Source organism: Phyllobates terribilis, unplaced genomic scaffold (assembly GCF_046119375.1).
Source record: "Phyllobates terribilis strain yellow unplaced genomic scaffold, ASM4611937v1 Scaffold_2__4_contigs__length_985480577, whole genome shotgun sequence".
NCBI lineage: Eukaryota > Metazoa > Chordata > Amphibia > Anura > Dendrobatidae > Phyllobates > Phyllobates terribilis.
In genome coordinates this window covers 744,777,150-744,802,438 of record NW_027362762.1, presented here as the reverse complement: position 1 = coordinate 744,802,438, position 25,289 = coordinate 744,777,150, and the positions used below count along the sequence as shown (strand labels likewise).

Below are 25,289 nucleotides of genomic sequence, written 5' to 3'. Positions count from 1 at the left end.
CATCTATTTATGGTCCTCGAGCTGCCAATGGCCTGTTTTACACACCAGAACAGTGTATGTAATGGCAGGTAGCTCCTGCACCCGTTCTTCACGCAGAAGAGTGTAGGGAGCGGCATACAGACTGAGACACGTCTCATATTTGGAGATATGAATGGCCAGAGTATTACAACAGCCATCTGGACACGGCCTCAATATTCAAATTTTCCAGAGAAACCATTTAACCCCTTAAGCCCCGAGGGTGGTTTGCACGTTAATGACCAGGCCAATTTTTACAATTCTGACCACTGTCACTTTATGAGGTAATTACTCTGGAACGCTTCAACGGATCCCCCTGATTCTGAGATTGTTTTTTTCGTGACATATTGTACTTCATGATTGTGGTAAAATTTCTTCGATATCACTTGCGTTTATTTGTGAAAAAAACGGAAATTTGGTGAAAATTTTGCAATTTTCAAAATTTGAATTTTTATGCCCTTAAATCAGAGCGATATGTCATACAAAAGAGTTAATAAATAACATTTCCCACATGTCTACTTTACATCAGCACAATTTTGGAACCAAAATTTTTTTTTGTTAGGGAGCTATAAGGGTTAAAAGTTGACCAGCGATTTCTCATTTTTCCAACAAAATTTACAAAACCATTTTTTTAGGGACCACATCACATTTGAAGTCACTTTGAGAGGTCTTTATGACAGAAAATACCCAAAAGTGACACCATTCTAAAAACTGCACCCCTCAAGGTGCTCAAAACCACATTCAAGAACTTTATTAACCCTTCAGGTGCTTCACAGGAATTTTTTGAATGTGGAAGAAAAAAATGAACATTTAACTTTTTTCACAAAAATGTTACTTTAGACCCAATTTTTTTTATTTTCACAGGGGTAAGAAGAAAAAATGGACCCCAAAATTTGTTGTGCAATTTCCCCTGGGCACGCAGATACCCAATATGTGGGGAAAAAACACTGTTTGGGCGCACGGCAGGGCTCGGAAGGGAAGGAGCGCCATTTGACTTTTTGATTGTAAAATTTGCTTGAATAATTAGCGGACACCATGTTGTGTTTGGAGAGCCCCTGTGTGCCCAAACATTGGAGCTCCCCCACAAGTGACCCCATTTTGGAAACTAGACCCCCCAAGGCACCTATCTAGATGCATAGTGAGCACTTGGAACCCCCAGGTGCTTCACAAATTGATTCGTAAAAATGAAAAAGTGTTTTTTTTTTCATTTTTTCATTTTTATGAATCAATTTGTGAAGCACCTGGGGGTTCCAAGTGCTCACTATGCATCTAGATAGGTGCCTTGGGGGGTCTAGTTTCCAAAATGGGGTCACTTGTGGGGGAGCTCCAATGTTTGGGCACGCAGTAGCTCTCCAAACGCAACATGGCGTCCGCTAACAATTTGAGCCGATTTTCCATTCAATTTGTTAGCGGACACCATGTCGCGTTTGGAGAGCCCGTGATGTGCCTAAACAGTGGAGCTCCCCCACAAGTGACCCCATTTTGGAAACTATACCCCTGAAGGATTTTATTAAGGTGTATAGTGAACATTTTGAACCCAGAGGTACGACACAGAATTTGTTTACATTAGGTCATCATATTGAATAAGTTGTCATTAGTCTTGAGTGCAAGTGCTCGCTACTTGAGTTTGCATCAGGTACTCAGGTATGCACCATGTACAGCGTGTGCTCGAGTGACATGCTCGAGTCCCTGCTCCGCATGTTTCACGGTTATTAGACACCCAAAAAAAAACATGCGGGGATCGCTCGTGCATGGCAGGCAATCCCCGTAAAGTTTTTTTGGCCGTGAAGCATATGGGGCAGAGACTCGAGCATGTCACTCAAATACCCACGATACTCAATGCATACCAGAGCACCCGATGCAAACTCAAGAAGCGAGCACTTGCGCTCAACACTAGTCGCCATATCGTCATCTTTTTTTCTTTTGAAAAAAATCCCAACCCCATCACAACCCTAACCCCAACCCTAACCCCAACCCCAGCCCTAACCCTAGCACAACCCTAACCCTAGCACAACCCTAACCCTAGCACAACCCTAACCCTAGTACAACCCTAATCCTAGCACAACCCTAACCCTAACCCCAAACCCAGCCCTAACCCTAACCCCAAACCCAGCCCTAACCCTAGCCCAATCCTAACCCAAGAGTTTATTTTTGACGCCGTTCCTCGTGCGGTATAAGTGATTAGACGACTTTATTCTTCGGGTCGGTGTGATTACAGCAATACCAGAATCATATGGGGTTTTTATGACTGACTGCTGTCACACACTAAAAGACGCATTGTTTGTAAAATCTAGTTTTTGCATCGCCATATTTTGAGAGCTATAATTTTTCCAGATTTTGGCAGATAGTCATGTGACGGCTCGTTTTTTGCGGGATGAGTTGACGTTGTTATTGGTGCCATTTTCAGGCACGTGACATTTTTTGATCGCTTTCTATTCCGATTTTTGGGAGGCAGAATAAACAAAAACCAACAATTCAGGAATTGTTTTTTTCATTTTTTTTTATTCTGTTCCGCGTGTGGTAAAATTGATAAGGCAGCTTTATTCTTCGGGTCAGTACGTTTACAGCGGTACCACATTTATATCGTTTTTCTATGTTTTGCACTTTTACATAATAAAAGCAATTTTATAGAAAAAAATATTTTTTAGCATAGCTTTATTCTGAGAGCTATAACTTTTTTATTTTTCGGCTGATGGAGCTGTATGTTGGCTTGTTTTTTGCGGGACGAGATGACGTTTTCAGCGGTACCATTTTTATTTATATTTGTCTTTTTGATCGCGTGTTATTCCATTTTTTGTTTGGCAGTATGGTGATAAAGCATTGTTTTTTGCTTCGTTTTTTTTTTTTTTTTTTTTTTACCGTGTTCACTGAAGGGGTTAACTAGTGGGACAGTTTTATAGGTCAGGTTGTTCCGGACGCGGCGATACCAAATATGTGTACTTTTATTGTTTTTTTTATAATAATATTTATTGATGGGTACATTATATTTTTATTTTTGGTGGATTATTTTTTTTATATATTTTTTTATATTTTTGCAATTTTTTTTATTTATTTTTTTTCACTTTCTGAAAGTTTATATACTTTATTACTTTGTCCCACTCTGGGACTTTCACTTTTTTTCTCTGATCGCCTGCATGGCACAGGAATGCAGCACCATCCCTGTGTCAAGCAGGCTGTCAGCGCTGGACAGGGAGAAGATTGTTTGGAGATGCACTGCGCATGTCGAAACAATCTTCCTGCTGTCTGGTGACCCGGATGTTGTCATGACGACATCGGGTCGTCATGGCAACACCCGGGAAGCCTTTGCAGACAGTGCTGGAAGCCGGAAGAGGAGGTGAGTATCTGCGATCACCTCCCCTTGCCCCCGCAATGCTGCGATCGACTTCGATTGCAGCATCGCGGGGGTTAATGTGCTGGGAGCAGTGCAGGACTGCTCCCTGCACATAGTATCGGGTGTCAGCTGTGACAATCAGCTGACACCCGGCGGCGATCGCGCCCGCACAGCCTGTGTGCGCGCGCGATCGCCATGACGTACTAATACGGGTCTGGCTCTTAAGTCCCAGGGCACAGACGCGTATTAGTACGTCAGATGTTGTTAAGGGGTTAAAGGGACTTTGTTATCCGGTTTTTGAGAGCAGCATAATGCAGAGACAGAGACCCTGATTCCAGCAATGTGTTACTTACTAGGCTGCTGCTGTAGTTTTGATTAAATCACTATTTTAGTAAACCTGCTGTCATGTAGTCATCCATATTCGTGAGCTCTATATAATCCCTCCCCCACCACTGATTGGCAGCTTTCTGTGTTTACTGTGCATATGCAGAAAACTGCCAATCAGTGGTGTGGGAGAACGGGGTTATACAGAGCTCAGCTTTCAGAGAACTGGTAGCTTGTCACGCACAAAGGTGGAGCACGTGGTTTGTGGACCCACTGTGCCACGGACCGGACTTACTCTGGAGGGGCATAACTAAGAAGCTACCTTGGTGTTCACTGGAGCCTCTAGTGGTGAGGTCAGGCTTGTGCGGCCGGAAGCTGCCAGGTGCAACTCCAGGGCAGTGTCCGGCAGTAGCAGCTGACCCCAAGGGTCAGAGACGTTAATTTGGATAGAAAGTCCTAGACAGGACAGGATGGCCACTTGGGACAGGAACAGACTGCGGCTGTGGATAGCACACAGGACGTCCACTGGGACCGGTTCTGACTGTGTAGTTTCTGGATAGCAGACAGGACGGGTACTGGGACAGGTTCTGACTGTGTAGTTTCTGGATAGCAGACAGGACGGCTACTGGGACAGGTTCAGACTGTGCAGTTTCTGGACAGAAGACAGGACAGCCACTGGGACAGGTTCAGACTGTGCAGTTTCTGGATAGAAGAAAGGACGGCCACTGGGACAGGTTCAGACTGTGCAGTTTCTGGATGGCAAACTGGACAGTCACTTGGGACAGGTACAGACACACAGGTCTCAGGAAACTATTCTGGTACCACCGATGCGGCGCCGGGGTACAGATACCGCAGATGAGGCTTCAGGGTAACATACAACCTACTCAGGACTACAGAGACAGAACAGGATAGGGTATCATTATAATAGACTAATGGGGACACAGGATAAGGGAATAACTTTAACAGACTAGGGACAGGGGACCTGGCAACATACAGTTGCACACACTAAACCACCTAACACTAAACTATAAGAGTTGCTCAGGCACCTCCCAATTGGGGAGAGTGCCTTTTATACAAGATGCCTCCCAGCTAACTAAACTAAATGCCTCCCAGTTGTTAGCTGGGGGCATTTACCATGTGCGCCCTGCCGCTCTAAGAGCAGGGGAGCACGCGCACTAGGCGCGCCGCCGGGAGTGTGGCGTGCACTGAGGAGGGGGAAGCTCACGAGGACACTGCTGCGGCTGGGGTGGTGAATAAGCTGGCGGCCCCGCTAGAGGGAGGAGGGGAACCATGCGGGGCATCAGCAGAGGTTACATAGCTCTGCAGCATATAAAATATTGATTTTATCAAAACTACAGCAAGCAGCCCAGTAAGTAACACATCGCTAGAATCAGTGTCTCTGTTCCTACATCATGCTGCTGTCAGATGGAGTATCAAACTAAGATCTCATACTCATCTGCATAAAAAACGGATTGCACTCTGACTAATGTTATTTCATGATTCCCTGCTCATCTGCGATTTTTTTCTCAGATCGGACTGAGAAAAAAATTGCAGCATGCCGCGTATATCGGACAATATGTGTGCTGTCCGATTTTTTTCGCATCCTTCCCCTAGAAAATGCGACATTTCATCAGCCGAGTACAGTAAATTCACAGAATGACCGGTCAGAATAGAATAGATAAAATAGATACATACAGTATATAGAATAGATAGATAGAAAGAAATCAGTGACATATAAAATTTGTGGAGTGCATGTGTAGTTTAATGTTCATGTATATAGCTAATAATTCACTTAATTAAAGAAAAAAACAGCTGAGGAAAAGCCAACAGCTGGGAACTGATGTTTATAGCTAGTGTTGAGTGAGCATGCTCGACACTGCTCGGTACTCGCCCGAGCATCACGCTACTCGGGATGCTCGGCGAGCACCGAGCATTTCCGGGTTACTCGGGCGGGAGCTCGGGTCTCCGCCCTGCACGTTTGGAGCTCTTTACAGAGCCAATGAACATGCAGGGATTGCCAGCCAGTCACTGTAATGCCGCAGCCATGTTGTTTGTGGGCATTACAGTGATTGGCTGGCCGCACAGCTTCACCTCGAGTATTTAAAACCGGGCACCGCCATCTTGGACACAGTCGCCCGGGATCAGACAGTGTAGAGTCAGTGTTGCTGAGTTAGGGAGAGATATACAGTCATATGAAAAAGTTTGGGCACCCCTATTAATCTTAAGCTTAATGTTTTATAAAAATTGGTGTTTTTGCAACGGCTATTTCAGTTTGATATATGTAATAACTGTTGGACACAGTAATGTTTCTGCCTTGAAATGAGGTTTATTGTACTAACAGAAAATGTGCAATCTGCATTCAAACAAAATTTGAAAGGTGCATAAGTATGGGCACCCTTATCATTTTCTTGTTTTAAATACTCCTACCTACTTTTTACTGACTTACTAAAGCACTTTTTTTGGTTTTGTAACCTCATGGAGCTTTGAACTTTATAGCCAGGTGTATGCAATCATGAGAAAAGCTACTTAAAGTGGCCACTTGCAAGTTGTTCTCCTGTTTGAATCTCCTCTGAAGAGTGGCATCATGTGCTCCTCAAAACAACTGTCAAATGATCTGAAAACAAAGATTATTCAACATAGTTGTTCAGGGGAAGCATACAAAAAGCTGTCTCAGAGATTTAACCTGTCAGTTTCCACTGTGAGGAACATAGTAAGGAAATGGAAGAACACAGGGACAGTTCTTGTTAAGGCCAGAAGTGGCAGGCCAAGAAAAACATCAGAAAGGCAGAGAAGAAGAATGGTGAGATCAGTCAAGGACAATCCTCAGACCACCTCCAGAGAGCTGCAGCATCAACTTGCTGCAGATGGTGTCACTGTGCATCGGTCAACTATACAAGGCACTTTGCACAAGGAGAAGCTGTATGGGAGAGTGATGCGAAAGAAGCCGTTTCTGCAAGCACGCCACAAACAGAGTTGGCTGAGGTATGCAAAAGCACATTTGGAGAAGCCAATTTCTTTTTGGAAGAAGGTCCTGTGGACTGATGAAATCAAGATTGAGTTATTTGGTCATACAAAAAGGCGTTATGCATGGAGGCAAAAAAACACAGCATTCCAAGAAAAACACTTGCTACCCACAGTAAAATTTGGTGGAGGTTCCATCATGCTTTGGGGCTGTGTGGTCAATGCTGGCACTGGGAATCTTGTTAAAGTTGAGGGACGCATGGATTCCACTCAGTATCAGCAGATTCTTGACAATAGTGTTCAAGAATCAGTGATAAATATGAAGTTACAAAGTGGATGGATCTTTCAGCAAGACAATGATCCAAAACACCGCTCCAAATCTACTCAGGCATTCATGCAGAGGAACAACTACAATGTTCTGGAATGGCCATCCCAGTCCCCAGACCTGAATATCATTGAACATCTGTGGGATCATTTGAAGAGGGCTGTCCATGCTCGGCGACCATCAAACTTAACTGAACTGGAATTGTTTTGTAAAGAGGAATGGTCAAAAATACCTTCATCCAGGATCCAGGAACTCATTAAAAGCTACAAGAAGCGACTAGAGGCTGTTATTTTTGCAAAAGGAGGATCTACTAACTATTAATGTCACTTTTCTGGTGAGGTGCCCATACTTATGCACCTGTCAAATTTTGTTTGAATGCAGATTGCACATTTTCTGTTAGTACAATGAACCTCATTTCAAGGCAGAAACATTACTGCATCCAACAGTTATTACATATATCAAACTGAAATAGCTGTTGCAAAAACACCAATTTTTATAGAACATTAAGCTTAAGATTAATAGGGGTGCCCAAACTTTTTCATATGACTGTATAGTGCGAAATAGGTAGTGTAGGGTCTCTAAAGCCTGCCAAATCAAACAAACAGTCCTTCTCAGGACTAATATCCATCCCCGATATCAGGCAGGCAGGCAGGCTGTATAGGAGACGCAGTGGTTATACCAGCAAACGCTGCATTACAGTCCTGTGTGCTCCTGTTGGTCAAATCGCTAGACTTATCCCCCGATCTCAGGGGCCAGGAAAAATCCTTTTTTTTCATCTAAATCCTGTATTTTTTTTTCCTCAGTCAGACTGTACAAATAAGCGTCTTATTAACCTTTTGGTATCCCCCCCCCCCCCAAAAAAAAATGAGTGTGTCTGTGACTGTTCAGACACCAATATATCTGTTTAAAAGAGTCTGGTGTACGCCACATAACTATAACTGTGGTTTTGCAGTTCCACGGGTCAAATCTCTGTATTATCCTGTTTTTGGCATTTTTTGCCGTAAAAAAAAACTGTATTAATAGTGTCTCCCTGACTGGTCAGACACCAATATATCTGTTTAAAAGAGTCTGGTGTACGCCACATAACTATAACTGTGGTTTTGCAGTTCCACGGGTCAAATCTCTGTATTATCCACTTTTGGGTCTTCTTTACATAAAAAAAAACAGTTTGAATGTGTCACTGACTGTTCAGCTCCAAATATATCTATTTAAAAAAGTCTGGTATACGCCAGTAAATTAGAACTGTGGTTTTGCAGTTCCACGGTTCAAATCTCTGTATTATCCAGCTGTTTTACGTAAAAAAAAACAGTAATAGTGTCTCCCTGTCTGTTCAGTCACAAATATATCTGTTTAAAAGAGTCGGGTGTAGGCCAGACAAATAGAACTGTGGTTTTCCTCTTCCACGGTTCCTCCTTTTTATTACCCTTTTTCCATTGATAGTGCGAGTGTAAGCTATTTTACTTCATTTACAATGGGCAAGGCGCGTGGCAAGGGACGTGGAACTGGATATTCTGGTGATGGTGCGTGTAGAGGACGGGGCCGTGGCCAAGGTGAAAATGTGCCACAACCAACAGCCACATCTTCTTGCTCCCACTTCTTGACCAAATTACTAGGGAACCACACTACAACACCGGTATTGCGAACTGATCAGTGTGAACAGGTTATTAATTGGATAGCAGATAATACTTCCTGTCACTTGGGCACCACCACCTCCAGTCTCTCTTCCACACGGTCAAGTCTTAGTAGCCGTGAGTCTCGACCGCATACTCCTCCTCACCCTGATGCTCCTTCCTCCCACCATGCCGAGTGTCGTCAGACAGCAACTGATCCCACAGTTGGACACCCTGAAGAGCTGTTCACTGGTCTATTTCCATATTTGTGCCCCTCGCCTGCTCCGCTTGAAGTGGTGGAAGAGGAGATCCCATGTAGCGATGCCCAAATATTTGAACAGCCATGGCCACAGGAAGTCGATGCTGGCAATTTGTCACAAGAGGTGGACGATGACGAGACACAATTGCCACGAAGTGAGGAGGAGGATCGTGGTGTGCAAGTGGAAGAGAAGGAGGTGGTGGATGATCTAGTAACTGACCCAATGTGGCAGGAGGACACGCAGAGCGAGGCCAGCAGCACACAGGGGGAGGGAGGCAGAGCACCCCAACAGGCAGGAAGAAGCAGTGTGGTGGCCGCACACAGAAGGCGGGCAACAGTTCCCCGTAACACCAACACGAGGGACGTTGCCAGTACAACTGGTAGGTCTTCCAGAGTCTGGAATTTTTTTAAAGACTCTGCTGATAACCCCAAAAAGGCCATTTGTACCACCTGCCATGTCAGCATCAGCAAGGGTGACAAAACTACCAGCCTGACCACCACCAGCATGATCAGGAACATGGCAGAAAAGCACCCGACTTTGTGGGGTGAAACCCAGGGTCCACGACCAGTGTCAGCGGGTGTCACCACTGCATCTTCCGCTGTTGTGCGTGTGATAGAATCCCCTGTTGTGCGTGCAAGGCAATCCCCTGTCCATACTGCATGCAAAGATGCCCCCTCCTCTCAGTCTTCACTTGTTATGGCAGTTTCTCAAGAAACAGCATCAACGTCCACGTCCACGTCCCACCGGAGCGTTCAGTTGTCCATATCCCAGAGCTTTGAACGAAAGTGCAAATTCGCAGCCAACGCACCACAGGCCACAGTCCTAAATTTGCACATTTCACGACTGCTTGCGTTGGAAATGCTGCCTTTTAGGCTGGTGGAGACGGAATCCTTCCGCAACCTTATGGCGGTGGCCGTCCCTCGGTACTTGGTCCCCAGCCGACTCTATTTTGCCCGGTGTGCCATCCCCGCACTAAACAAGCACGTGTCCCAAAACATCTGCCGTGCCCTCAACAATGCAGTTACTGGGAGAGTCCACCTGACAACGGACACGTGGACAAGTGCTTGTGGCCAGGGATGGTACATCTCCCTGACGGCACACTGGGTAAACATAGTGGAAGCCGGGACCCAGTCGGACCTTGGGACGGAACACATACTCCCCACACCAAGGATTGTGGGCCCTATGTCAGTCAGTTGACCCCACAGTGTACAGCTCCTGCACATCATCCTCCTCCTCCTCCTCATGTTCAGCCTCCATCTCAGATATCACCACATCAGTTACAAGCTGGAAGCACTGCAGTACTGCCTCAGCCAAGCGGCAACAGGCTGTGCTGAAACTCATAAGCTTAGGTGATAAACCTCACACTGCTTGAGAGATGTGGACAGCTGTGAAAGAGCAGGCAGATCTGTGGCTGAGACCGCTGAACCTACATCCAGGCATGGTCGTGTGTGACAATGGCAGTAACCTGGTGGCGACTCTGAGGCGAGGCGAGATCACACACGTACCATGCCTGGCTCATGTGCTTAACCTCATGGTTCAGCGGTTTCTTAAATCGTACCCCGAGTTGCCAGATCTGCTCGTCAAAGTACGCCGCCTGTCAGCTCATCGCCCTTGCTGTGTTGCAGCAGCGTTTGCAGCTTCCGGCACACCGACTGGTGTGTGATGTCCCCACACATTGGAACTCTACCCTCCACATGTTGCAAAGGATTTGTGAGCAGAAGAGAGCAGTTGTGGAGTACCAGCTGCAACAAGGCCGTCGATATTCAGGTCAGACTCCACACATAAGACCTCAGGAGTGGACCTGGATGTCTGACATATGTACCATCCTGACAAACTTTGAGGAGTCCACCAAGATGGTGAGTGGCGATGACGCCATCATTAGTGTCAGCATCCCACTTGTCTGTCTTTTGCAACGCTCTCTGCAGAGAATTAAAGAGGAGGCATTGCAGCCAGAGTATGATGAGATGGATCAAGAAACCGTAGCGGGCGATTACACACAGCCCAGCCTCATCTCATCCCAATGTGCATTGGGGGACAATGAGGGAGAGGAGGAGGAGGAAGAACAGGAGCTGGTATCATGCGCTGTAGACAGTAGTACCTGTACAACTGTCATACCGTCGGTTCAGCGTGGGTGGCCTGAGGACAGGGGGGAGGAGGAGGAGCGCATGGTCAGTTGTCATCTTGGTGAGGACACGGAAGTCTTGCCCGTTACCAGTCTGGCACACATGGCTGACTTTATGTTACACTGCCTTAACCGTGACCCTTACGTTGTCAAAATGTTGGGTGACAGTCATTACAGGTTGGTGACACTTTTAGACCCCCGCTACAAGGAGAACTTTCACTTTCTTATTCCTGAGGTGGAGAGGTCTACAAAAATGGGGCAGTACCAGAAGGCGCTTGCTGCAGAACTGTTAAAAAAATTCCCATCTGAACACGCTAGTGGCAGAGGTCACAGTTCATTGCCCAACCAAGGCGTACAGGCGAGAGAGACGCATACCAGCGTCCTCCGTGATTCCTCTGTCCTTTTAATTTTTGGGTATCCAAGCTGGACACTTGGAATGAACTCGCTCTGTACGCCTTGGAGGTCCTGGCCTGCCCTGCCGCTAGCGTGTTTTCGGAGCGTGCTTTTAGTGCCGTTGGGGGAATTATAACAGATAAGCACACTCGCCTGTCAACTGACAATGCTGACAAGCTGACCCTTATCAAAATGAACAAGGGCTGGATTGGGCCAGACTTCTCATAAACATAAAGTCAAATCCACTGTGTTTTTTCGGGAGGTGTATTCCCATGCACCGCTTCACACCCACACATGGGTACACGCTTCCACATTTCGGCTGTATTTTGCTCTTCTCCTTATCCTCAGCCTCCACCACCACTATACCACCAGGGTGACCTTGGTCCGTGTTGCCAGCATTGCAAGTTCCTCTGTCGTAATTTTTGGCAGCTTTTGCTTGGAAGGCATAGGCAAAGACTATGGGAGACCCACTCCCCAATAATGGGAATAATGTTTTTAAGATGCTGTACTGCATGGCTCTTGTTAGCCAGCATTGCAAGTTCCTCCGTCCTAATTTTTGTCAGCTTTTGCTTGGAAGGCATAGGCAAAGACTATGGGAGACCCACTCCCCAATAATGGGAATAATGTTTTTAATATGCTGTACTGCATGGCTCTTCCAAGGGGCATTTAAACCGTCTTGTTAAGCTACTGCAACCTCCACGTCTCTTCCAAGGGGCATTAAAACCGTCTTGTTAAGCTACTGCAACCTCCACGTCACTTCCAAGGGGCATTAAAACCGTCTTGTTAAGCTACTGCGACCTACACCACTTTTCCCAGGGGCATTGATATTGTCTTTTTATTCCACTGCAACCTCCATGTCTCTTCCAAGGGGCATTATAACCGTCTTGTTAAGCTACTGCGACCTCCACCACTTTTCTCAGGGGCATTGATATTGTCTTTTTATTCCACTGCGACCTCCACGTCTCTTCCAAGGGGCATTAAAACCGTCTTGTTAAGCTACTGCGACCTCCACCACTTTTCCAAGGGGCATTGATATTGTCTTTTTATTCCACTGCGACCTCCACCATTCTTCCAACGGGCATTGCATTTCCTCCTAATTTTAGTCAGCTTTTGCTTTTCAATACATAGGCGAACACTAAGGGAGACCCACTCCCCAATAATGGGTAGGTTTTTAGTATGCTGTAATCCACCTCATAATTTTTGAAAAGCCTTCCATTCACGGCTTAGGCCAACAGTGCACAGGAGACCCAGTTGCTATAAATGGAAAAAACGGTTTAGTTAAAGCCCTCTGACCTCCATGTCACTTCCAAGGGGCATTGGAGTGCCTCGAAATTTTTGGTAGGCATTGCACTCACTGTATGCCCTATAACTGTGTAGCCGAACCGCTCCTTTTGGTACAGAAACATATCCTACAAGACATGTGTGGTTGACTGGCCTGATATTGATGTGAATGGTCCCTGTTCCTCCTCCTCTTTCTCCCTTGCCACCACCTCATCCATCATTCATCACCTGAAGCTTTGTTTTAACGGGAGTCATAGAACTGGGATAGTAGCAGGAAAACATCCAGCAATCCTCGGAGGAGGTAGGATATGCGCCAAAACGCTGACCACCTCAGGCCTAGCCGCTACTACATATATGCGCTTGCATTCCAAGAAAACAAAACAGACGCTAACTTCTATCATCATCATCATGCTCCTTACCTTGGCACTCTCAACTCCCCTGATGGAGAAGCCAGGGCCCACCGGAGGAGTCTGGTTGTCTGGTGGGCTCGTCCAATGCTGCCCTAAAGCAGGCCAGGCTAAGAAAAGTGTGGGGGAAGTTCACCGGAGAAATAGGGGCGGCTGGGGACCGTTTATGGACACCCAGCCGCCCCCAGGCGGCTGGGGACCGAGCGTGGACACCCGGCCGCCGGGCGGCTGGGGACTGAGTATGGATACCTCGCTGCCGAAGCAGCCATGAGGTAGTGGCCAGCTTCGGCCTCCTCCAAACTAAAAGGCCCCATTTCAAGTGCAAGCTAGCAGTATGGTATTGCAGCCTGGGGGTGGGTGGGTGGCAGGTTGCACACTTACGCTTGCATTCCAAGAAAACAACGCAGATGCTAACTTCTATCATCATCATCATGCTCCTCACCTTGGCACTCTCAACTCCCCTGATGGAGAAGCCAGGGCCCACCGGAGGAGTCTGGTTCTCTGATGGGCTCGTCCAATGCTGCCCCAAAGCAGGCCAGGCTAAGAAAAGTGTGGGGGAAGTTCAGCGGAGAAATAGGGGCGGCTGGGGACTGTTTATGGACACCCGGCTGCCCCCTGGCGGCTGGGGACCGAGCGTGGACACCCGGCCGCCGGGCGGCTGGGGACTGAGTATGGATAACAGGCCGCCGACGCAGCCATGACATGGTGGCCGGCGTCTGCCTCCACATGCCTAAAAGGCCCAATTTGAAGTGCAAGCAAGCTAGCAGTAAGGTATTGCAGCCTGGGGGTGGGTGGGTGGCAGGCTGCATACTTGCGCTTGCATTGCAAGGAATGGGGGAGGTACAATTGAGCACTGCCCTGGGACAAGGACTTGCATGGGGATAGTTGCAAGTCTGCATCATCTGATGCGGCAAGGATCACTTCTGATGGGCACACTTTTAGGCCGTGACCTGGGATGCTTCCAGGGGTCTTCCCCATGCTGTTCCTATGTCTTTTCAGCACTGTATGCATGTGTCACACAGCACATGGCCAGATAAGATTGTAAAATGTTAAAATGACATTTCTCGGTGAATGCATTTGTCACGGTTGAAAGCAATAGAAAAGTGCAAAAACGCATAAAAAATGCTACTTGTGAACATAGCCTAAGCTGTGGAGGAGTATTTTTGTTTTTAGTTATTTATTTTACCTTATACACAAGTCTTTACCCTGGAAAGGAAGTTCCTTAACATATTTCACAGGAAAGCACTTTCAGTTTTGTTTTTGAACGTTTTCTTGTGAGCCCATAAAAGTGGCTTAATACCTCTGACCACGCTGTTGACAGCAGTGACCTGGGGGTCAGAAATGCTTCCTGAGGCGATGCCCATGCTGTCCCCATGTCTTTTGAGCACTGTCACTATCGTTTTGGGCACTTTTTAGGCTTTCTACAGACTGCCGGAGGTGCCGTCGCAAAAATGCTCGGGTCTCCCATAGACTAACATTGGGCTCGTTGCTCAGGTCGAGCACCCGAGTATCACGGTGACCTCGCTCAACACTATTTATAGCCTGAAAAAGGGGTAATAAACATGGAACTTCCCAGGCTATTAAAATCATCTCACAGTAGTATACTTAGCCTTTACTGGTTATTAAAATGGGGGACATGCCTCCCAAAAAAAATGACGTGAGGTTCCCCCTATAATTGATAACCAGCAAAGGCTATTCAGACAGCTGTGGGCTGATATTAATAGGATAAAAAGGGACCATGGATATAGGCTCCCTCCCAGACTAAGAACATCAGCTATCAACCACCGCAGAAATGGCGCTTCCATAGAATGCACCAATTCTGGCGCTTAGTCTCCGCTCTTCCCAATTGCCCTGGTGCGGTGGCAAGTGGGGTAATAGTATTGGGGTTGATGTCAGCTTTGTATTGGCAGCTGACATCAAGGAAAGGGGTTAGCAATGGAGAGGTGTCTATAGGACGCCCCCATTACTAACCCCATAGCCAGTGAACTTTCTCACGGCGCTAGTGCTAACGTCAGTGAGTTGAATGGAGTTCATTAGCTATGAACTCCGCACACCTTATTCACGGTACCGTGAGGCACTGATGCTGCGCTATCACGCACAGCTCAATGTCTTTTCTGGATGCCAAGCTGAACAGTCGCATCATGCCAAGGTTCAGCAAGGCATCTAGATGTAGCAGAGCTAGACTCGTTGCGGGACAAATGGATTAATTATCTTATCATCAGACAGATGAGGAATATGGTGTTTTTTTACTTTTAATTTTACAATAATAAATGGGGAAAAGAGGGGGGAGTGTTTATTTCAAATAAAGGAGTCAGTGTCTGTATATTATTTACAATTTGACTATGGGATTAGTAATGTTGGCATCTTATAGACACCTCTCCATTACTAACCCCTGGGCTTGATGTCAGCTGCCAATACAAAGCTGACATCAACCCCAATTCTATTACCCCACTTGTCACCTCATCAGGGCAAATGGGAAGAGCCGAGAGCAGTTATGCAATTCCAATTTCATATATTTTTTGTTTGCATGCTAAAGCGTTATAGAATGCAACTTTATTTGATAGTTTTATATGGAGGTGGCTACTCTTAGTATGCACCTGTTCACACCTTGCATATGTTTAGAAGGGACAGTATGTCTTCAATATTTAGATGGATCAAAAACCTGGTGGCAGATTCCATTTAACAATCAAATTGCATAAAGTTATATTCACAACACACTTAAGTGGTAGTAAACTGTGCATTTTAATAAAGTTGAAAAAAAACAGATATACAAGTAAAAAGTATGCCAAACAAATAGTCTCATTCACAAGTACTGTGTTTAAACACATACATGAAAAAATGGTACTGGTATCATCAGTGTTTTGGATCAGTGTTTACCATCACTGTGTCATCTGCGTGTTCTTTTTTACTATCAGTGTGTCATCAGTGCATGATCGGTGTGGCCGTTTTTACCATCAATTTGCCCTTAGTGTATGAACCGTGTGTACGTTTTTACCATCGGTGTGTCATAAGTGTGTCCGTTTTTACCATCATTGTGTCCTTTCTTACCATCAGTGTATGATCCGTGTGTCCGTTTTTACCATCAGTGTGTCATCAGTGTGTCCGTTTTTACCATCAGTGTGTCATCAGTGTGTCCGTTTTTATCATCAGTGTGTCATTAGTGTGCCGTTTTTACCATCAGTGTGTCCGGTTTTACCATCAGTCTGTTATCTGTGTGTCCGTTTTCATCATCAGTGTGTCATTAGTGTGTCCGTTTTTACCATCAGTGTCATTAGTGTGTCCGTTTTTACCATCAGTGTGTTATCCATTTTTACCATCAGTGTGTCCATTTTTACCATCTGTGTGTTATCAATGTGTCCATTTTTACCATCAGTGTGTCCGTTTTTACCATCAGTGTGTCATCAGTGTGTCCATTTTTACCATCAGTGTGTCGTCAGTGTGTCCATTTTTACCATCGGTGTGTCATCCGTTTTTACCATCAGTGTGTCCGTTTTTACCATCAGTGTGTCATCAGTGTGTCCGTTTTTACCATCAGTGTGTCATCAGTGTGTCCGTTTTTACCATCAGTGTGTCATCTGTGTGTCCGTTTTCATCATCAGTGTGTCATTAGTGTGTCCGTTTTTACCATCATTGTGTCATCAGTGTGTCCATTTTACCATCAGTGTGTCATCAGTGTGTCCGTTTTTACCATCAGTGTGTTATCCATTTTTACCATCAGTGTGTCCATTTTTACCATCTGTGTGTTATCAATGTGTCCATTTTTACCATCAGTGTGTCCATTTTTACCATCAGTGTGTCGTCAGTGTGTCCATTTTTACCATCGGTGTGTCATCCGTTTTTACCATCAGTGTGTCATCAGTGTGTCCGTTTTTACCATCAGTGTGTCATCAGTGTGTCCGTTTTTACCATCAGTGTGTCATCAGTGTGTCCGTTTTTACCATCAGTGTGTCATCAGTGTGTCCGGTTTTACCATCAGTGTGTCATCTGTGTGTCCGTTTTCATCATCAGTTTGTCATTAGTGTGTCCGTTTTTACCATCATTGTGTCATCAGTGTGTCCATTTTACCATCAGTGTGTCATCAGTGTGTCCGTTTTTACCATCAGTGTGTTATCAGTGTGTCCATTTTTACCATCAATGTGTCGTCAGTGTGTCCATTTTTACCATCAGTGTGTCGTCAGTGTGTCCATTTTTACCATCAGTGTGTCTGTTTTTACCATCAGTGTGTCAGTTTTTACCATCAGTGTGTCATCAGTGTGTCCAGTTTTACCATCAGTGTGTCATCAGTGTGTCCGTTTTTACCATCAGTGTGTTATTAGTGTGTCCGTTTTTACCATCAGTGTGTCATTAGTGTGCCCGTTTTTACCATCAGTGTGTCATCAGTGTGTCCATTTTTACCATCAGTATGTCATTAGTGTGTCCGTTTTTACCAGTGTGTCATCTCTGTCCGTTTTTATCATCAGTGTGTCCGTTTTTACCGTCAGTGTGTCATCAGTGTGTCCGTTTTTACCATCAGTGTCATAAGTGTGTCCATTTTTACCATCAGTGTGTCATCTGTGTGTCTGTTTTTACCATCAGTGTGTCCGTTTTCACCATCAGTGTCGTCAGTGTGTCCATTTTTACCATCAGTGTGTCATCCGTCTTTCCCATCAGTGTGTCATAAGTGTGTCTGTTTTTACCATCAGTGTGCCATCAGTGTGTCCGTTTTTACCACCAGTGTGTTATCAGTGTGTCCATTTTTACCATCAGTGTGTCGTCAGTGTGTCCATTTTTACCATCAGTGTGTCGTCAGTGTGTCCATTTTTACCATCGGTGTGTCATCAGTGTGTCTGTTTTTACCATCAGTGTGTCCGTTTTTACCATCAGTGTGTCATCAGTGTGTCCGGTTTTACCATCAGTGTGTCATTAGTGTGTCCGGTTTTACCATCAGTGTGTCATCAGTGTGTCCGGTTTTACCATCAGTGTGTCATCAGTGTGTCCGTTTTTACCATTAGTGTGTTATTAGTGTGTCCGTTTTTACCATCAGTGTGTCATTAGTGTGCCCGTTTTTACCATCAGTGTGTCATCAGTGTGTCCATTTTTACCATCAGTGTGTCATCAGTGTGTCCGTTTTTACCATCAGTGTGTCATTAGTGTGTCCGTTTTTACCATCAGTGTGTCCGGTTTTACCATCAGTGTGTCATTAGTGTGCCCGTTTTTACCATCAGGTGTGTCATCAGTGTGTTTGTTTCTACCATCAGTGTGTCATCTGTGTGTCCGTTTTTATCATCAGTGTGTCATCAGTGTGTCCATTTTTACCATCAGTGTGTCCGTTTTTACCATGAGTGTGTCACCTGTGTGTCTGTCTTTACCATCAGTGTGTCATCTGTGTGTCTGTTTTTACCATCAGTGTGTCCGTTTTCACCATCAGTGTCGTCAGTGTGTCCATTTTTACCATCAGTGTGTCATCCGTCTTTCCCATCGGTGTGTCATAAGTGTGTCTGTTTTTACCATCAGTGTGCCATCAGTGTGTCCGTTTTTACCATCACTGCAGTGTTTTTCACGGATGGATAAAGAAATATCTAAATTACAAAGCTTCTCCTATACTTTGCAATAAACACGGACAGTACACAGATGCCATTTTTGTGCTGTACGTATTTATCACGGACCAATAGACTTGTGCTGGTACTTTTCACCCATGATATGGGAAAATAATGGACATGTCCCAGTGAGTATTGCATGGACACACGGTCTGTAGAAAAACACGGACATGTGAACAGCCCCACAGACTAGAATGGGTACATGTTGTACCTAGTGAGGCCTCTGGCATACATCTAGTCAGTCATGAGCAGGATAAGGGGTAGGTAGCCATTTCGGATAACATGGGAAAGGGCAATTTAGGATTAAAAAAAAACATCTCCTTGTATACGTAAGAATGCAAGAAAACAATGCAAAAAGTTGTATGAAGGGACAATTAAATGAGTGATTGTTCAATAGTCTAACTCCCGACACCAAAAATCTATACAATCCATGTACACCAAACTTGATGTGAACGAAGCCCAAAACAAATTATAATTTTATAATTCTGTTATTGTTATTATAGTGAGAAATAATGTTTAAAACAGAATGAACCATAATAACTGAGCACATAACCTAAAATAAAACCACTTTCTGTATATTACCAAAGGGTTTTACAAGGACAAGGAAAACAAAATCATAAATTTGACCCTAGCAGAGCGGTAATTTGGTTGTACCAGAATAACCTTACATTTCACAAATATAATTGATTTAGGTTGTGTTGATGTGTATGTAATCAATATTAATGTAATAAAAGCTCAGCCTCTGGTACAGAAAGCTCGGGATCAATAGGAGATCAGTTTACTAAAGGCACCAATACATAAAATGCTTCTTTTGGAGCAGAGTTAAATTCTGTCCATTGTCTTACATAAAAAGCACATTTTTAGGGTATGTGCAGACAACGTATTTCTCAGGCTGTTTTTGCACTGAAAAGGTGCTGAATGGTCAAATGAATGAACATATTCATCTCATGGAAAAACACCTTGCTGTTCACATGTTCTGGCTTTTGAGCTTCTTTTACCCACTTCAGATCTCCAAAGACGACAAGCGGTTGTTGAGCCTTTTACCAGCGTCATTCGTAATGTTTATATTTAATGTTGTGTGTTCACACAGGGTATTTCTTAATGTATATTCAATAAAGTTATTGTTTTAAGGGGATTATATGTTAACAACATTTTGGGTTACAGAACATTCTGGATCAGTTCACATTTATCCTGTGCTCTATGCTAAATCTTTGAAATATGTGATTCAGATGAAACCCCCGAATGATCCATTCACTAATAAGGCAGGCAGAGTTACTCCAGGCTTCATTTGTCCTCTGTTCAGAGGTGTGCACTCCTAAAAAGACGAAGACCGTCACATCATAGGCCAGAAAGAGTCCAATATAACTCCATCTGCCTCATTATAGGGAATGTTCGCTTGGGGATATTGTGTGAATAACGTATTTCAGAGATTTACATGGAAACACTGGTGTAACAGCTTGGCGTAGAGCGCAGGATAAATGTGAGCCAAGCTATACTGCGATCTTTGGGAGGCAGAATGAACAAATCAACAGCAGGTGTAGAATTGGTTTTATTTCTCTATTTTTTTTACACTGTTCACCTTTAGGTATAAATGATAAAATGGCTTTATTCCTCAGGTCAGTATGACCACCATATTTTGAGAGATATCATTTTCTATTTTTCTTTAGACAGAGTCATGTGGGGGCTTGTTTTTTGTGGGATGAGTTGGAGTTTTTATTGGTACTATTTTTTGGCACATAACATTTTTGTATCACTTTCTATTCTGATTTTTGGAAGAGAGAATTAGCAAAAAACAGCAATTTAGGAATATATTGTTGTAGTTTTTTTATGTTGTTCTTCGTGTGGTAAAACTCATAAGACAACTATATTCTTCGGGTCAGTAAGATTACAGCGATGCCACATTTATACAGCTTTTTTAAGGTTTTGACCCTTTTACACAATAAAAACAGTGCTTTTGCATGACTATATTCGGAGATCTATAACTTTTTTATTTTCACACTGACAGAGCTGAATGAGGACTTGTTTTTGCAGGACAGTATGATATTTCCAGGGATACCAGTCGTACTTACAGTTCTGCTTACCATTATTGGCACCCATTCATTTTTTCATAGACTGTACAATATCATCAGAAATAAATGGAAATGTACCAAAGTAAGTTATATCCTCAGGACTTTTTAATTAGTGGTCCAAAGTAATACAACAATAAAACATTGTTTTTCAATTCCATGCTGCAATTTCAAAGAAGAAACAGAATAAACAGCATGTGCAGCAATAAAGGTACCCCTAATTAATACTTAGTTGCCCACTCTTTGGCATTAATGAGAGCCTCCAAACATTTCTTGTAGTCATCTATAACCTTTTCGAACTTCTCAGCTGGAATTTTCTCCCACTCTTCCTTTGCAGTTTGCTCAAGCTCGTGAATGTTTGCAGGGTTCTTTTTCCCAATGGCAATGGCATTCTTTTTCCCAATTTTTCAGCTCACCCCAAAGATTTTCAATGGGATTGAGGTCATGACTCATTGCTGGCCATTTTAAAACAGTCAATTTTTTCTTGAGGCCCATGATCTTCAACTCAAACCAAGCTTTCGTACACTGGGTAGGACATTTTGCTCTAAAATCTCTTGATAATTCTCTGATTTCTTGATTCTTGTGATACGGTCAAGGCCTCCAGTTCCAGGGGCAGCAAAGCAACCCCACAGCATTATGGATCCTCCACGATGCTTAACTGTTGGTAAGGTGTTAATTTCCTTATACACTTCATTGCGCCGTCAAACTGTTGCTTTGCATTGCCAAAAAGCTCTATTTTTGTTTCATCTATCCACAGAACATTTTCCCCACAAGGATTGTGGTTTGTCAAGGTACTCTTTGCCAAAGATTAGTCATTCCTTTTTATGTCTTTTCTTCAGCAATGGTTTCTTCCTTGGCCTTCGCTCATAAAGCTCTACTTGGTTTAGTGTGTGGCGTAGGGTTCTTGTTGAAACCATGACCCCAGACTGTTCCAGGCTGGCCTTCAGGTCTTTGGATGTTTGACATGGTGTTTTTTCCACCATTTTCACCAACCTTCGAAGACATCTCTTGTCAATTTTCCTCTTTCCCCCACGTCCAGGGAGGTTCTTGACGGTTCCATGATTGGAAAACTTCTTAATAACATTGAAAACTGTTGATACTGGGATACCAAGGTCTTTGTTGATGTCCTTATACCCTTTGGAAGTCTTGTGTTTGCTAATAATAGCAGTTCAGATGTCCTCTGACTGCTCCTTTATCTTCACCATTGTGACAAAGGAACAGGGCCTACCATGTGGCTTTTTAAAACCGTGAAGTCATCATTCATTGGCAAATTCATGTCACATGGGCACCGACAATTAATCACAGGTGAATCTCTTTTGTGATTTACTACAGGCGAGTCAAAATGGGTTTCCATACTAAATTAATGTAAAGGGTGCCAATACCAGTATCACAGCAAGCTTTAGGCTTTTCTATTTTCCCCTCCCATTGTTTTTTGTTATAATTATTGTTTATCATTTGCTCTTTTGTATTGAACACGAGTGCTCTATACAAAAAACTGTTTCACTTGATTCATTTTTTTTAAGGAGATATTCCACGTTATGTACTTAAACTTCATGGGTGCCAATAAAGATGAGCCGGACTGTACATAAGACTTTTTGATGGCGTTTTATTCTATGTTTTTATTGGCTGTATGATGAAAAAAACGTAGTTTTTGCTACGTTTTTTATTTATTTATTTACGTTATTCATGAAAGGGGTTAAATAATGCAACAGATTTATGACAGTTTTATAGATCAGATTGTTCAAAACTGAGTGATACCAAATATTTTATTTATTTTGTGTTTTTTTCTAAAAAAATAATTACTTTGTACTTTTTTACTTAGTCCTTCTATGGGACTTCAATTTTTAATTCTCTGATCATTGAATTAACCCATTGCAATGCTCACGTACTGCTCATGTATTGCAATGCATTATAGCGGTCAGTGTTACAATGACCAAACGCCTTTTAGATCATGCTCCTAGCATGGTCTAAGAGGCCACCATAGTTGGCAGACCCAGAGATAATTATTTTACCTCCAGTTGCCATGACTAACATCGGCAGCCCGCGATTACGTTGTGGGTGTGACTATCGGGTGGGAGAGGGAGCCCTCTCCCTCTCCCATCCTTCTAAATGCTACAGTAGCTATTGATCATGGCACTTAGGGGGGTTAAAAGTCAAGTGCGGGCACAGCTTATGTACCCGCATGATCACCATGGTGTAACTGTACGTTAATTTGCGGGAAGCCTTTCCCGATAATGAAGTACAGTTACGTCAAATGTCGGGAAGGGGTTAAATGTTTTACATTTGATCTTTTACTGCAGTTTAGTGCTTGCAACAAGTTCCAGATTATCTTGATTATTATATTCTTGATTAAAGGAGTGTAAAATATTATAAATTGTGTATTTAAACCTCAATTATATAAAGGATTCATATGCACAACTGACTTTTTATCAGCTGGATTTCTAGAAAATAATACAGGAATTTGTATAGGCAATAAAGTATCCCTTCTAAATTATATTCTATATTATTCTTACCAATTCCATATTTTGTTTTGTAATAGTTCTTGGTAAATTCATCACAGTCACATAAGATTATTTTTCTTCCCCAAGCATTGATTGCAGCACCAATCGTCAGATCATTGTCGTTGTAAAATTCTTGATGCACAGATCCAGTCTGTTATAGGACAAGTGGCATAATACATAGTTATATAATTATATAGGTGGAAAAAAAGACACAGTTCCATCAATTTCAACCTTTCTTCACCGGTTATACATTCTCTATTGCTAGATTATTTGTAACCCACAATGCCATTTGCTGTGAGAAAAGCATCCAGCCCTTTTTTAAATGCTATTATAGTTTTTGCCATTACTACCTCTTGCGTTCGGGCATTCCACAGTCTGACTGCTCTGACTGTAAAGAACCCTTTCCTGTTTAGGTGCTGGAATCGCCTTTCTTCCACCCGTGCCCCCTGGTCCTTAGTATTGTCTTTGGAAGGAATAAGTCATGTGCTAGTCCTTTGTACTGACCATACATATAAATGAGATCTCTTCTGAGACATCTTTTTTCTAAGCTAAACAAGCCCAACTTTTTCAACCTCTCATAATAGGAGAGGCCTTCCATCCCTTGTAATAATCAAGTTGCCCACCTTTGAACTGACTCTAACACTCAATATCCTTTTAAGAGCTCACACTCATCTGCATTTAAAGCGGACAAGTTCAATCCAATAAAAAATCTAATTGCACTCTAACTAATGTTAGTCAATGATTTTGTGTTCATCTACAATTTCTTTTTCAGCTTGGACCGGACTAAGAAAAAAATCGCAGCATTCTGTGAGTGGCCGTCTATATTGGACTAGACTCGCCAATGCAAGTCAATAGGTGCGAGAAAATAGAGATGGTCCGTTTAACGTGCGATTTTTACGCACCCATTTCATAGGAAACCCGACATTTCATCAGTTGAGTACAGTAAAATCACAACCTCAATCGTCAAAATAGAATAGATATATAGATAGAATAGATAGAAAGATGTCATTGAGATATATAATTAGTGAGAACGTTCTAAAGCAGAGAGCGGTGACGTCAGTGAGGTGACCGGAGTTCATCGGCTATGAACTCCAGACACCTTGCTGACATCAGAGCTTGGCACTGAAGTTGTGATCTCATGCGCAGCTCCCGGATGCTGGTCTGAGTGGTTGCATCATGCCACCACTCAGCAATGCATCCAGATGTAGCTGAATTGGGCTCCTCGCGGAACAAATGGATTATCTGTGGACAGGTGAGGATATCTTTAGTTTTTTATTTTTCTTTGTATATTAATAAATGGGTAAAAGAGGGTCGGGGAGTGTATTTTCCAAATAAAGGATTTTTCTCTGTGTGTGTGTGTTTTAACTTAAACGTACGGGGATAGTTAAGGGGGTGTCCTGGGTTTGATGTCAGCTGACATTACAAAGCTGACATCAACTCTAACACTATTACCCTACTTGGCACCGCACCAGGGCAAGTAGAAAGAGACGAGGCTAAGCGCCAGAATTGGCACATCTAATGGATGCATCATTCCTGGGGCAGCTGAGGGCTGATCTTATTAGTCTGGGAAAGAAGCAATATCCATGACCCTTTCTTAGGCTATTAATGTCAGCCCACATCTGTCAGTTTAGCCTTTGCTGGTTATTAAATATAGGGGGGACCCCACATCGTTTTTTTGGTGGGTCCACCCTTGTAATAACCAGTAAAACCTACGCAGACAGTTGTGAGCTGATATTAATAGCCTGGGAAGATCCATGTTTACTACCCCCTTCCCAGGCTGTAAACATCAGCCCCCAGCTGTTGGATTTCCCTCAGCTGGTTAAGAAAATTAAGGGGGACCCCACACCAATTTTTTAATTTATTTATTAGCTAAATACATGTGCAGTAAGCTACACACACACTGCACTAATTATATATCAATGACATCTTTCTTTCTATCTATCTGTATAAAAGATTGTTTTCTTAGTTAGAAAACAAGCTTGAAATTACATTACTGTATGTAAAAGCTGAGGTTAAAAATGCATGGCATATGGACTGCATGTCATACGGATGTCATAAGAATGCTAGGTGAGAAAAATAGCATTGTACTCGCATAACACTCACATGACACTCGTCCT

General features: G+C 43.6%; 1 protein-coding gene across 2 annotated transcripts in view; it reads right to left on the bottom strand.

The window, feature by feature from the left end:
• The window catches only part of EFHC2 (EF-hand domain containing 2), a 140,464-nt gene that overhangs the window by 60,859 nt on the left and 54,316 nt on the right, over positions 1-25,289 (bottom strand). For both annotated transcript variants that reach the window (XM_073667242.1, XM_073667243.1), the window contains exon 7: positions 23,185-23,323. In XM_073667242.1, coding sequence (XP_073523343.1) covers positions 23,185-23,323 — 139 coding nt within the window. The remainder of the gene's footprint in view (positions 1-23,184; positions 23,324-25,289) is intronic.